We start from the raw sequence: 12,500 nt of genomic DNA on the forward strand, positions 1-12,500 counted from the left end.
CATGCCCAGTGGCGTCATGTAGTCCTGGTTCCCATCTTTGTGCTTCTGTCCTTCAACCAGAGAGTCCAGAGGTTGGAAGACGCCTGCAGACAGCAGCTCGGAGTAAAACCTGCAGACAGTAAGACCAGCAGACAGTAAGACCTGCAGACAGTAAGACCTGCAGACAGTAAGAGAGTAAGACCAGCAGACAGTAAGACCTGCAGACAGTAAGACCTGCAGACAGTAAGAGAGTAAGACCTGCAGACAGTAAGACCTGCAGACAGTAAGAGAGTAAGACCTGCAGACAGTAAGACCTGCAGACAGTACGACCTAAGACCTGCAGACAGTAAGACAGTAAGACCTGCAGACAGTAAGACAGTAAGACCTGCAGACAGTAAGACCTGCAGACAGTAAGACCTGCAGACAGTAAGAGAGTAAGACCTGCAGACAGTAAGACCTGCAGACAGTACGACCTAAGACCTGCAGACAGTAAGACAGTAAGACCTGCAGACAGTAAGACAGTAAGACCTGCAGACAGTAAGAGAGTAAGACCTGCAGACAGGTATATATCTATATATATTGTGGCATCACAAGGGGACAGGTAGTGGAGGGGCACTACAAAATGGCTGCCAGTGCAAGAACTACATCTCCCAGCCTGCCTCACCGCTCACCCAGCTGCAGCTGCTTAAGGAACCTGATTGAGGCAGGGCTACCTGGGAAGGAGGGGGGACACAAGCGGAAGGTGAACCCACCAGCACCTGGAAGAGGACGACAAGGAAGAGGACCTCGTAGCTTGGAGTCACCAGTGTGGAGTTTTGTTTGGTTAATTAACCACTTTCTCCTCCGGGATGTTTTGTGTTGTCTAACTGGACCTTTTTTGATACTTTGTTTTTTTGGACGTTACCTTGCTGGTGGGATGGGAAATAAACCTTTACTTTTTGTTAAATACCCTCGGACGTGCCTGTGTTCATCTCTCTCTTGGCACCGCCCCAGGCTAGCCTGTCCTAGCGACAGCCCGTGACACTACAGGTGGTGGAGAATGCGAGCACTGGGGCCAAAGTGCGGATGATTGAGAGAGGAGATACTGACGACTTGTCCCAACTTTTTTCAGAACTTCAAACCCCAGGCCACCAATCCAAAATGGAGCCACTGATGCAGATGCTGTTGGAGAGCCAGAGGGCGCAACAGGAAATCAGCGGTGCCCTGTTGGCACAGCAAATCAGGGCTAATGAACTGAAGGAGCAGGAGCTCAGGCAGAGGCCAGAGTCGAAGCCCAGGGCTGCTGATTACATCCCTAAACTTGGCGTGACCGACGATGTGGAAGCTTACCTTCATGCCTTTGAAGCTACGGCGACTCGAGAAGGGTGGCCAAAGAGACAGTGGGTTGGACTTCTGGCGCCTTTCCTATCCGGTGAGGCCCTTAAAGCCTTTCGAGATGTAGAGGCTGATATTGCCCACGACTACGACCAGTTAAAGGGGGAGATTTTGAGTCGCCAGGGGCTCACTAAATTTAGCATGGCCCAACGTTTTCATAACTGGACTTTCCTAAGCGGAGAGACGCCCCGGTCCCAAATGCACGAGTTGATAAGAGTAGCGAAAAGGTGGCTAGAACCAGACAAACACAGCCCGGCAGACATGATAGAAACCCTGGTTATGGACAAGTATCTACGGGGTCTACCATATGAGGCAAAAAAGGTAATTGGCCACCAAAGGTTAACAACGGCCACAGGGTTGATAGAAGCCGTAGAACAGTTCCAGGCGGCCTCAGACATGCTCCGACCACCCTGTAAAGCGCCGGTGGCTTCTGTCCCGGCCCGGCCAAGTGTGCGTCGCCAAAGAGGTCCGGCCCTGGCCAACCCTCACTCGGACCCACCCAGCAGAGGCGTTAGTCAACCTGGACAGCCACGAGCGTTCCTGAACCCAGAGCCCCGCCAGTGCTATCGCTGTGGCAAATTCGGCCACATCTCCTGGCAGTGTGAAAGGCTAGACGAGCCCATGCCCACAGCGGAATCCGCCAGCGGCCCCTATGTCCACTTTGCTGCCCTCCTAGGCGAAAGTAGGGACCGGCGACCAACGTGCCCCGTAACGGTGAATCGACGGGACGTAGAAGCATCTAGTGGAGCTGAGTCTGACGACTCCGAGCCACAACCTGGGCCAAGTGAGGACAATGCTGATGGGCCTCAGGAGGTGCCGCCTCTTAAAGGACAGTATGGAACGGCGCAGGTACAGGACCCCACACTAGGAAATGCCTTAAGAAACATCCCACAGTGGAGAAAGAGTGCCTAGCGTTGAAATGGGCCCTGGAAACCCTCAAATATTACCTGCTTGGAAGGAGGTTCACTCTGGTGACAGATCATTCACCTTTGCAATGGATGGCAAAAAATAAGGAAACAAACAGCAGGGTAACTAGGTGTTTTTTAAGCCTCCAGCCGTTTAACTTCTCTGTCATTCACAGGCCAGGGCGACGCCATGGCAACGCAGATGCCCTGTCCCGCCGTGATGCCTTCTGGTGCTCATTCACCCTGCCGAGGACGTCAGGCCCGGGGAGAGGGATATGTGGCATCACAAGGGGACAGGTAGTGGAGGGGTGCTACAAAATGGCCACCAGTGCAAGAACTACATCTCCCAGCCTGCCTCACCGCTCACCCAGCTGCAGCTGCTTAAGGCACCTGATTGAGGCAGGGCTGGGAGACTTAAGAGAGAGCACCTGGGAAGGAGGGGGAACACAAGCGGAAGGTGAACCCACAAGCACCTGGAAGAGGACGACAAAGAAGAGGACCTCGTAGCCTGGATTCACCAGTGTTGAGTTTTGTTTGGTTAATTAACCACTTTCTCCTCCGGGATGTTTTATGTTTTCTAACTGGACCCTTTTTTGATACTTTGTTGTTTGGATGTTACCTTGCTGGTGGGATGGGAAATAAACCTTTACTTTTTGTTAAATACCCTCGGACGTGCCTGTGTCCAGCTCTCTTTTTGCACCGCCCCAGGCTAGCCTGTCCTAGCGACAGCCCGTGACACTACAATATATATAGAGATATTTATATCTCTATATATATATATATAGAGAGAGAGATATTTATATATATATATAAAACGTACCTGAAGTGAGACAAAGCGTATGAAGACGTGGTGGTGACGTACTGAGCTCCAAGATCAGCTGAATGAGACAAAGAGTCTGGAGGACGACTGGTGGACATCCTGCCCCCTGAAAGAGAGAGAGAGGGGGGGGGAGAGAGGGAGAGAGAGGGAGCGAGAGAGAGGGAGAGAGAGGGAGAGAGAGGGACAGTTACAGGTCCTGTTCATACAGGTTTCTGGAGAGGATCTGTGTCTGAGCCTTGTCCTCTGACTACTGGGGTCCCTCAGGGCTCAGTCCTTGGTCCTCTTCTCTTCTCTCTGTACACCAACTCTCTCTCTCTGTCATTCGCTCGCATGGCTTCACCTACCACAGCTATGCTGACGACACCCAACTGATCCTCTCGTTTCCCCAATCTGAAACACGGGTAGCAGCACGAATCTCTGCAGGCTCTGGTCCAGGTTCTGGTCCAGGCTCTGATCCCCTCACGGCTAGACTATTGCAACTCCCTCCTTCAGGTCTACCTGCTAATGCCATTCGACCTCTACAGCTCATCCAGAATGCAGCTGCTCGGCTGGTCTTCAACCTCCTAAATTTACCCACAATCCTCCGCTCCTCCTGTAGACCTTCACTGGTTACCAGGACATGGTCTAACCTCACACCCAGGACATGGTCTAACCTCACACCCAGGATATGGTCTAACCTCACACCCAGGACATGGTCTAACCTCACATCCAGGACATAGTCTAACCTTACACCCAGGACATGGTCTAACCTCACACCCAGGACATGGTCTAACCTCACATCCAGGACATAGTCTAACCTCACACCCAGGACATGGTCTAACCTCACACCCAGGACATGGTCTAACCTTACACCCAGGACATGGTCTAACCTCACACCCAGGACATGGTCTAACCTTACACCCAGGACATGGTCTAACCTCACACCCAGGACATGGTCTAACCTTACACCCAGGACATGGTCTAACCTCACACCCAGGACATGGTCTAACCTCACACCCAGGACATGTCACGACTGTTTGCTGTGCTGGCTCCTCATTGGTGGAACGAGCTCCCCATTGACATCAGGACAGGAAGTCTCTACAGACTAAAAACACATCTTAGTGACTACACCTTGAATAGGGAAGGTAGAGCCGTAGTAGCAATGTAATGACATGTAATGTAATGTAATGACATGTAATGTTATGTAATGACATGTTATGTAATGTAATGTAATGACATGTAATGTAATGTAATGTAATGACATGTAATGTAATGTAATGTAATGACATGTAATGTAATGTAATGTAATGTTATGTTATGTTATGTTATGTAATGTAATGTAATGTTATGTTATGTTATGTTATGTAATGTAATGTAATGTGATGTGATGTTATGTTATGTTATGTTATGTAATGTAATGTAATGTTATGTTATGTTATGTTATGTAATGTAATGTAATGTTATGTTATGTTATGTAATGTAATGTAATGTGATGTGATGTAATGTAATGTGATGTGATGTTATGTTATGTTATGTTATGTAATGTAATGTTATGTTATGTTATGTTATGTAATGTAATGTTATGTTATGTTATGTTATGTTATGTAATGTAATGTGATGTGATGTAATGTAATGTTATGTAATGTAATGTAATGTTATGTTCTGTAATGTTCTGTAATGTTATGTAATGTTATGTTCTGTAATGTTCTGTAATGTTATGTAATGTAATGTAATGTAATGTTATGTAATGTTATGTAATGTTATGTAATGTAATGTAATGTAATGTTATGTAATGTTATGTAATGTAATGTAATGTAATGTTATGTAATGTAATGTAATGTAATGTTGTAATGTAATGTAATGTTATGTAATGTAATGTTATGTAATGTTATGTAATGTTATGTAATGTAATGTAATGTAATGTTATGTAATGTTATGTAATGTAATGTTGTAATGTAATGTAATGTTATGTTATGTTATGTTATGTTATGTGATGTAAAACGGGTTCTGTTAACTGGACCTCACCGGACCCCCTGGCTTTGTCCCACACGACGATGTGAACTTTGCTCTGCATCTCTCTCCTTAGCAGACATGCGCAGAGACTGCCTGTCAGGCCCGCTCCCACGATCAGAACCCGGGTCATGTCTGAGTCCGGAACCGCAGCCAGCCTAACCCTGCAACGAGACTCGGGACCGAGTTCTAACGAGTCCAGTCCGGCAGGTCTGTGGGTCCAGAGAAGACAGACACGCCCCCTGCGTTACAAAACAGCGGAATAAAAACGGGCCAACAAAAACCATCCCGGTTCAAGAGGAAGTCAAGCTAACCAGAATAAACACGGGACATCCCGCAAAGAGTTTCACAATAAATGTCCCGTTTCACAAAATATCAACGTTATAAAAGCTAAGTTCCTTTTCCCTTCATGATAGTTAATGTGTGCATCCGGTTCATCAGTACGAAGTGTGTCTTCCTCCACTACAGTAAGTATAACACATTAAATCTCCCAAAATGTTAAATACATATTGTCACTTTAGCTTTTTATATATATATTTTTATATTCATGTATATGAATAGTTATATATTTATTATTATTATTGTGTGTGTGTCGGTTCAGTGGCTGGTGGCGTCAGCAGGTAATATTGTCCATTAAATCATTATTAATTATTAATTGGTTCCATTAAATCCCTTCACTTGTTTAAAACGGATTTCCTGTTATCCTTCAAAATAAACTGTGTTTCCTTCTTGTTCTCTCTGACGTTCTGTGTTTTTATTAATTCGTTTTAATACGTAATAAGATTAGCTAAAAATATATATTAAAAGTGATGTAAACACACACAGTTGGATGGCAGATGCTTTTATTCTGAAGGTGAGTGTCTCAAGGTGAAGCTTGACTTGAATCCTGAAACAAGAAAACTTTGTTTTTATTATTTTCTCTTTGTTTATTTTTTAAAGTTTCAGATTTTGGACCAAAACAACTCATTTCTGCCGTTTCCGGTTTCTTTCCGGGTTTTCTGCTTCCGGTCTCTGTTTGTTATGTTTTGCTTCCGGTCCGTGTTGATTCATTCACTCCGTGATCGATCCGATCAGAAAACAAACAGTTAATAATAAACCGGTCCTTCGTTTGACCAATCACAAAGGGCAACGCCCTCTGACGTCACCGCCGGTCTCCAGTTAAAAGAACAGAACCTGGTCAGAGTCTGAAGACCATCAGAGAGCTGCAGCCCGGTGAGTGAGCCGCTACTGTTGCTATTACTGCGTTATTACTGTGTTATTACGTCTTACGGAACTCTGTGAACGTCAACTGAAGCTTATTATAACATTAGTTTATCAGTAAAGGTCAGTAAGGATCAGTAGAGGTCAGTATAGGTCAATAAGGATCAGTAGAGGTCAGTATAGGTCATTATAGGTCAATAAGGATCAGTAGAGGTCAGTATAGGTCAATAAGGATCAGTAGAGGTCAGTAAAGGTCAGTAAAGGTCAATATAGGTCATTATAGGTCAATAAGGATCAGTAGAGGTCAGTATAGGTCAATAAGGATCAGTAGAGGTCAGTATAGGTCAGTATAGGTCAATAAGGATCAGTAGAGCTCAGTAAGGATCAGTAGAGGTCAGTAAAGGTCAGTAAAGGTCAGTAGAGCTCAGTAAAGGTCAGTAAAGGTCAGTAGAGCTCAGCAAAGGTCAGTAAAGCTCAGTAAAGGCCAATAAGGATCAGTAGAGGTCAGTAGAGCTCAGTAAGGATCAGTAGAGGTCAGTAGAGGTCAGTAAGGATCAGTAGAGGTCAGTAGAGCTCAGTAAGGATCAGTAGAGCTCAGTAAGGATCAGTAGAGGTCAGTAGAGGTCAGTAAGGATCAGTAGAGGTCAGTAGAGCTCAGTAAGGATCAGTAGAGGTAAGTAAGGATCAGTAGAGGTCAGTAAGGATCAGTAGAGGTCAGTAAGGATCAGTAGAGGTCAGTACATTACATTACATTACATGTCATTTAGCTGACGCTTTTATCCAAAGCGACTTACAATAAGTGCATTAAACCATGAGTCCAAACTCAGAACAACAAGAATCAAGCAAGTACAATTTCTTCAATAGAGTCAAACTACAAAGTACTATCCGTAAGTGCCATTTAAGTGCTACTGAAGTGCTATCGGTAAGGGACATTTAAGTGCTACTACGGCATTTAAGTGCTACCTATTCAAGGTATAGTCGAAAAAGATGTGTTTTTAGTTTGCGCCGGAAGATGTAGAGACTTTCTGCTGTCCTGATGTCAATGGGAAGCTCGTTCCACCAATCAGGAGCCAGCACAGCAAACAGTCGTGATTTAGCTCGAAGTGATGGAGCTACAAGCAGATTGGCAGAAGCCGAGCGAAGTGAACGGGCTGGGGTGTGAGGTTAGACCATGTCCTGGGTGTGAGGTTAGACCATGTCCTGGATGTAGACCGGACCCGATCTGTTCGCAGCACGGTACGCAAGTACCAATGTTTTGAAGCGGATGCTGCAGCCACCGGTAACCAGTGAAGGTCGCGGAGGAGCGGAGGATTGTGGGTAAATATCGGTCGGTTGAAGACCAGTCGAGCAGCTGCATTCTGGATGAGCTGTAGAGGTCGAATGGCATTAGCAGGAAGACCTGCCAGGAGGGAGTTGCAATAGTCCAGCCGTGAGATGACCAGAGCCTGGACCAGAACCTGTGCCGCCTTCTGAGTGAGAAGAGGTTGTATTCTCCTGATGTTGTACAGCATGTACCTACAGGAGCGTGTTGTTGCGGTAATGTTGGCAGTCAGGGAGAGTTGACTGTCGAGCGTCACTCCGAGGTTCCTGGCAGTCGGAGTCGGAACCAGCACTGAGTTGTTGAAGTTAATAGTCAGGTCGTGGGTGGGAGAGCCTTTTCCTGGAAGGAGAAGAAGTTCAGTCTTGTCCGGGTTAATTTTCAGGTGGTGTGCGGACATCCACTGAGAGATGTCAGTCAGACATCCACTGAGAGATGTCAGTCAGACATCCACTGAGAGATGTCAGTCAGACATCCACTGAGAGATGTCAGTCAGACATCCACTGAGAGATGTCAGTCAGACATCCACTGAGAGATGTCGGTCAGACATCCACTGAGAGATGTCAGTCAGACATCCACTGAGAGATGTCAGTCAGACATCCACTGAGAGATGTCAGTCAGACATCCACTGAGATGTCAGTCAGACATCCACTGAGAGATGTCAGTCAGACATCCACTGAGAGATGACGGTCAGACAGGCAGAGATTCGTGCTGCTACCTGTATTTCAGATTGGGGAAACGAGAGGATCAGTTGGGTGTCGTCAGCATAGCTGTGGTAGGTGAAGCCATGCGAGCGAATGACAGAGCCAAGAGAGTTGGTGTACAGAGAGAAGAGAAGAGGACCAAGGACTGAACCCTGAGGGACCCCAGTAGTCAGAGGACAAGGCTCAGACACAGATCCTCTCCAGGTTACCCGGTAAGAGCGGTCGGTGAGGTAGGATGAGAAGAGTGAGAGCGCGATGCCTGAGATACCCAGGTCCTGGAGGGAGGACATGAGGATCTGGTGGTTAACTGTGTCAAAGGCAGCGGAAAGGTCTAGAAGGATAAGGACAGAGGAGAGAGAGGCTGCTTTAGCAGTGTGAAGCTGCTCAGAGACAGCAAGGAGGGCAGTCTCTGTTGAGTGGCCTTGAATCCAGACTGGTGGGGGTCTAGAAGGTTGTTACTGTGGAGAAAGGAGGAGACTTGGTTAAAGATAGCTCGCTCTAGAGTTTTGGAAAGGAAGGGGAGGAGAGAGACAGGTCTGTAGTTATTGACTTCAGGTCTGTAGTTGTTGACTTCAGGTCTGTAGTTGTTGACTTCAGGTCTGTGTTTGTTGACTTCAGGTCTGTAGTTGTTGACTTCAGGTCTGTAGTTGTTGACTTCAGGTCTGTGTTTGTTGACTTCAGGTCTGTAGTTGTTGACTTCAGGTCTGTAGTTGTTGACTTCAGGTCTGTGTTTGTTGACTTCAGGTCTGTAGTTGTTGACTTCAGGTCTGTAGTTGTTGACTTCAGGTCTGTGTTTGTTGACTTCAGGTCTGTAGTTGTTGACTTCAGGTCTGTAGTTGTTGACTTCAGGTCTGTGTTTGTTGACTTCAGGTCTGTAGTTGTTGACTTCAGATCTGTAGTTGTTGACTTCAGGTCTGTAGTTGTTGACTTCAGGTCTGTAGTTGTTGACTTCAGGTCTGTGTTTGTTGACTTCAGGTCTGTAGTTGTTGACTTCAGATCTGTAGTTGTTGACTTCAGGTCTGTAGTTGTTGACTTCAGGTCTGTAGTTGTTGACTTCAGATGGGTCCAGAGTGGGTTTCTTCAGGAGAGGGTTGACTCCGCCTCCTTCAGAGAGTTAGGGAAACAGCCGGTTGAGAGGGAGGTGTTAATGAGATGGGTGAGAAAGGGAAGAAGGTCCGGAGCAATGGACTGGAGAAGGTGAGAAGGGATGGGGTCAAGGGGGCAGGTGGTTAGGGGGTCAGAGGTTACCAAGGTAAGAACTTGATTAGGAGACAGGGGGATAAAAGAGGAAAACAAGGGGGAAGAAGGTGAAGTTACTGGAGGTGTAGTTATAGAAGATGGATTAGTAAATGAGGAGCGTATGTCGTCTATCTTTTTTGTAAAGTGGTCAACAAAGTGGCTTGGTAGAAGGGTGGAGGGAGGGGGGGGAAACAGGGGGGTCAAGGAGGTTGGAAAAAATTGAGAAGAGCTTTTTAGGGTTAGATAAAGAGGATTCGATTCTGGATTGATAGAACAGACTTTTGGCTGCAGTGATGGACGCAGAGAAGGAGGAGAGAAGAGATTGATAGGCGAGCAGGTCGCTGGCGTGTTTGGATTTTCTCCATTTCCTTTCCGCTGCTCGCATTGTGGCTCTCTTGGCGCGCACCGGTTCGGACAACCACGGAGCCGGAGAGGACTTGAGGACCTTTAGAGTCGTAAGAGGACTTGAGGACCTTTCAGTAGAGGTCAGTAAAGATCAGTAGAGGTCAGTAGAGGTCAGTAAGGATCAGTAGAGGTCAGTAAGGATCAGTAGAGGTCAGTAGAGCTCAGTAAGGATCAGTAGAGGTCAGTAGAGGTCAGTAAGGATCAGTAGAGGTCAGTAGAGCTCAGTAAGGATCAGTAGAGGTCAGTAGAGCTCAGTAAGGATCAGTAGAGGTCAGTAAGGATCAGTAGAGGTCAGTAGAGCTCAGTAAGGATCAGTAGAGGTCAGTAGAGCTCAGTAAGGATCAGTAGAGGTCAGTAGAGCTCAGTAAGGATCACTAGAGGTCAGTAGAGCTCAGTAGAGGTCAGTAAGGATCAGTAGAGGTCAGTAGAGCTCAGTAAGGATCAGTAGAGCTCAGTAGAGCTCAGTAAGGATCAGTAGAGGTCAGTAAGGATCAGTAGAGGTCAGTAGAGCTCAGTAAGGATCAGTAGAGGTCAGTAGAGCTCAGTAAGGATCAGTAGAGGTCAGTAAGGATCAGTAGAGGTCAGTAAGGATCAGTAGAGGTCAGTAGAGCTCAGTAAGGATCAGTAGAGGTCAGTAAGGATCAGTAGAGGTCAGTAGAGCTCAGTAAGGATCAGTAGAGCTCAGTAAGGATCAGTAGAGGTCAGTAGAGCTCAGTAAGGATCAGTAGAGGTCAGTAGAGCTCAGTAAGGATCACTAGAGGTCAGTAGAGCTCAGTAGAGGTCAGTAGAGCTCAGTAGAGGTCAGTAAGGATCAGTAGAGGTCAGTAGAGCTCAGTAAGGATCAGTAGAGCTCAGTAGAGCTCAGTAAGGATCAGTAGAGGTCAGTAGAGCTCAGTAAGGATCAGTAGAGGTCAGTAAGGATCAGTAGAGGTCAGTAGAGCTCAGTAAGGATCAGTAGAGGTCAGTAGAGCTCAGTAAGGATCAGTAGAGGTCAGTAAGGATCAGTAGAGGTCAGTAGAGCTCAGTAAGGATCAGTAGAGGTCAGTAGAGCTCAGTAAGGATCACTAGAGGTCAGTAGAGCTCAGTAGAGGTCAGTAGAGCTCAGTAGAGGTCAGTAAGGATCAGTAAAGGTCAGTAGAGCTCAGTAGAGGTCAGTAGAGGTCAGTAGAGCTCAGTAAGGATCACTAGAGCTCAGTAAGGATCAGTAGAGGTCAGTAGAGCTCAGTAGAGGTCAGTAGAGGTCAGTAGAGCTCAGTAAGGATCACTAGAGCTCAGTAAGGATCAGTAGAGGTCAGTAGAGCTCAGTAGAGGTCAGTAGAGGTCAGTAGAGCTCAGTAAGGATCACTAGAGCTCAGTAAGGATCAGTAGAGGTCAGTAGAGCTCAGTAGAGGTCAGTAGAGGTCAGTAGAGCTCAGTAAGGATCACTAGAGCTCAGTAAGGATCAGTAGAGGTCAGTAGAGCTCAGTAAGGATCAGTAGAGGTCAGTAGAAGTGAAAGTTGGACTTGTCTTATTTCTGTGAACACAACGTTAAACGGTCACGTTGCTTCATCACATCTTGTGATCGATGATGTCACTGAAGCTCATGTTTCACAGTGTGTGTGTGTGTGTGTGTGTGTGTGTGTCACAGACTATGCTGTGTGTAGTGGTGTGTGTGTTGGGGCTCTCTGGTCTCGTTCACACCGGTCCATCGGTCCTGAGACGCTCTGATGACCCGCACCAGGACCTGGACCCTGAAGTGCACATGAACATCGTGAGTACGCAACTCAAGTTTCCTGTGAACGGACGAAGACAGTGAACGCATCGCGTCACGTTCACGCTTTAATGTGTTTTACTGCATTTACTAAAATACTTGTACTTGACCAGAGTATTTTTATACTTCTCCTCTACCCCACCCCAGAGTACATGTTGTACTGTAGTATGATATATCATAATACTACTACTATATTATTATACTACTACTACTATATTATTATACTACTACTACTACTATATTATTATACTACTACTACTACTATATTATTATACTACCACTACTATATTATTATACTACTACTACTACTATATTATTATACTACTACTACTACTATATTATTATACTACTACTACTATATTATTATACTACTACTACTACTATATTATTATACTACTACTACTATATTATTATACTACTACTACTACTATATTATTATACTACTACTACCACTACTATATTATTATACTACTACTACTACTATATTATTATACTACTACTACTATATTATTATACTACTACTACTACTATATTATTATACTACCACTACTATATTATTATACTACTACTACTATATTATTATACTACTACCACTACTATATTATTATACTACTACTACTATATTATTATACTACCACTACTACTACTATATTATTATACTACCACTACTACTACTATATTATTATACTACTACTACTACTATATTATTATACTACCACTACTACTATATTATTATACTACTACTACTATATTATTATACTACCACTACTACTACTATATTATTATACTACCACTACAACTACTATATTATTATAC

At 45.2% G+C, this 12,500-nt stretch overlaps 2 protein-coding genes across 4 annotated transcripts in view; one reads left to right on the plus strand and one right to left on the minus strand.

The window, feature by feature from the left end:
- rnls (renalase, FAD-dependent amine oxidase) overlaps positions 1-5,418 on the minus strand; it is a 13,293-nt gene extending 7,875 nt beyond the window's left edge. For 2 of the 3 annotated variants that reach the window (XM_034558068.1, XM_034558070.1), the window contains exons 1-3: positions 5,083-5,370; positions 3,079-3,184; positions 1-109 (exon numbers count right to left, since the gene is read on the minus strand). The exon at positions 1-109 is cut by the window's left edge and continues 34 nt beyond it. In XM_034558068.1, coding sequence (XP_034413959.1) covers positions 1-109; positions 3,079-3,184; positions 5,083-5,200 — 333 coding nt within the window. In that variant the 5' untranslated portion in view covers positions 5,201-5,370. Of the gene's footprint in view, positions 110-3,078; positions 3,185-5,082 lie in introns of all 3 variants that reach the window. The other variant, XM_034558069.1, reaches the window with a different exon arrangement.
- Positions 5,419-6,069: 651 nt separating this feature from the next.
- Positions 6,070-12,500, plus strand: part of lipf (lipase, gastric) — a 13,747-nt gene continuing 7,316 nt past the window's right edge. The window contains exons 1-2 of the mRNA XM_034558054.1: positions 6,070-6,279; positions 11,562-11,684. Coding sequence (XP_034413945.1) covers positions 11,565-11,684 — 120 coding nt within the window. The 5' untranslated portion in view covers positions 6,070-6,279; positions 11,562-11,564. The remainder of the gene's footprint in view (positions 6,280-11,561; positions 11,685-12,500) is intronic.

Source organism: Cyclopterus lumpus, chromosome 19, assembly GCF_009769545.1.
Source record: "Cyclopterus lumpus isolate fCycLum1 chromosome 19, fCycLum1.pri, whole genome shotgun sequence".
NCBI classification, from domain to species: Eukaryota; Metazoa; Chordata; class Actinopteri; order Perciformes; family Cyclopteridae; genus Cyclopterus; species Cyclopterus lumpus.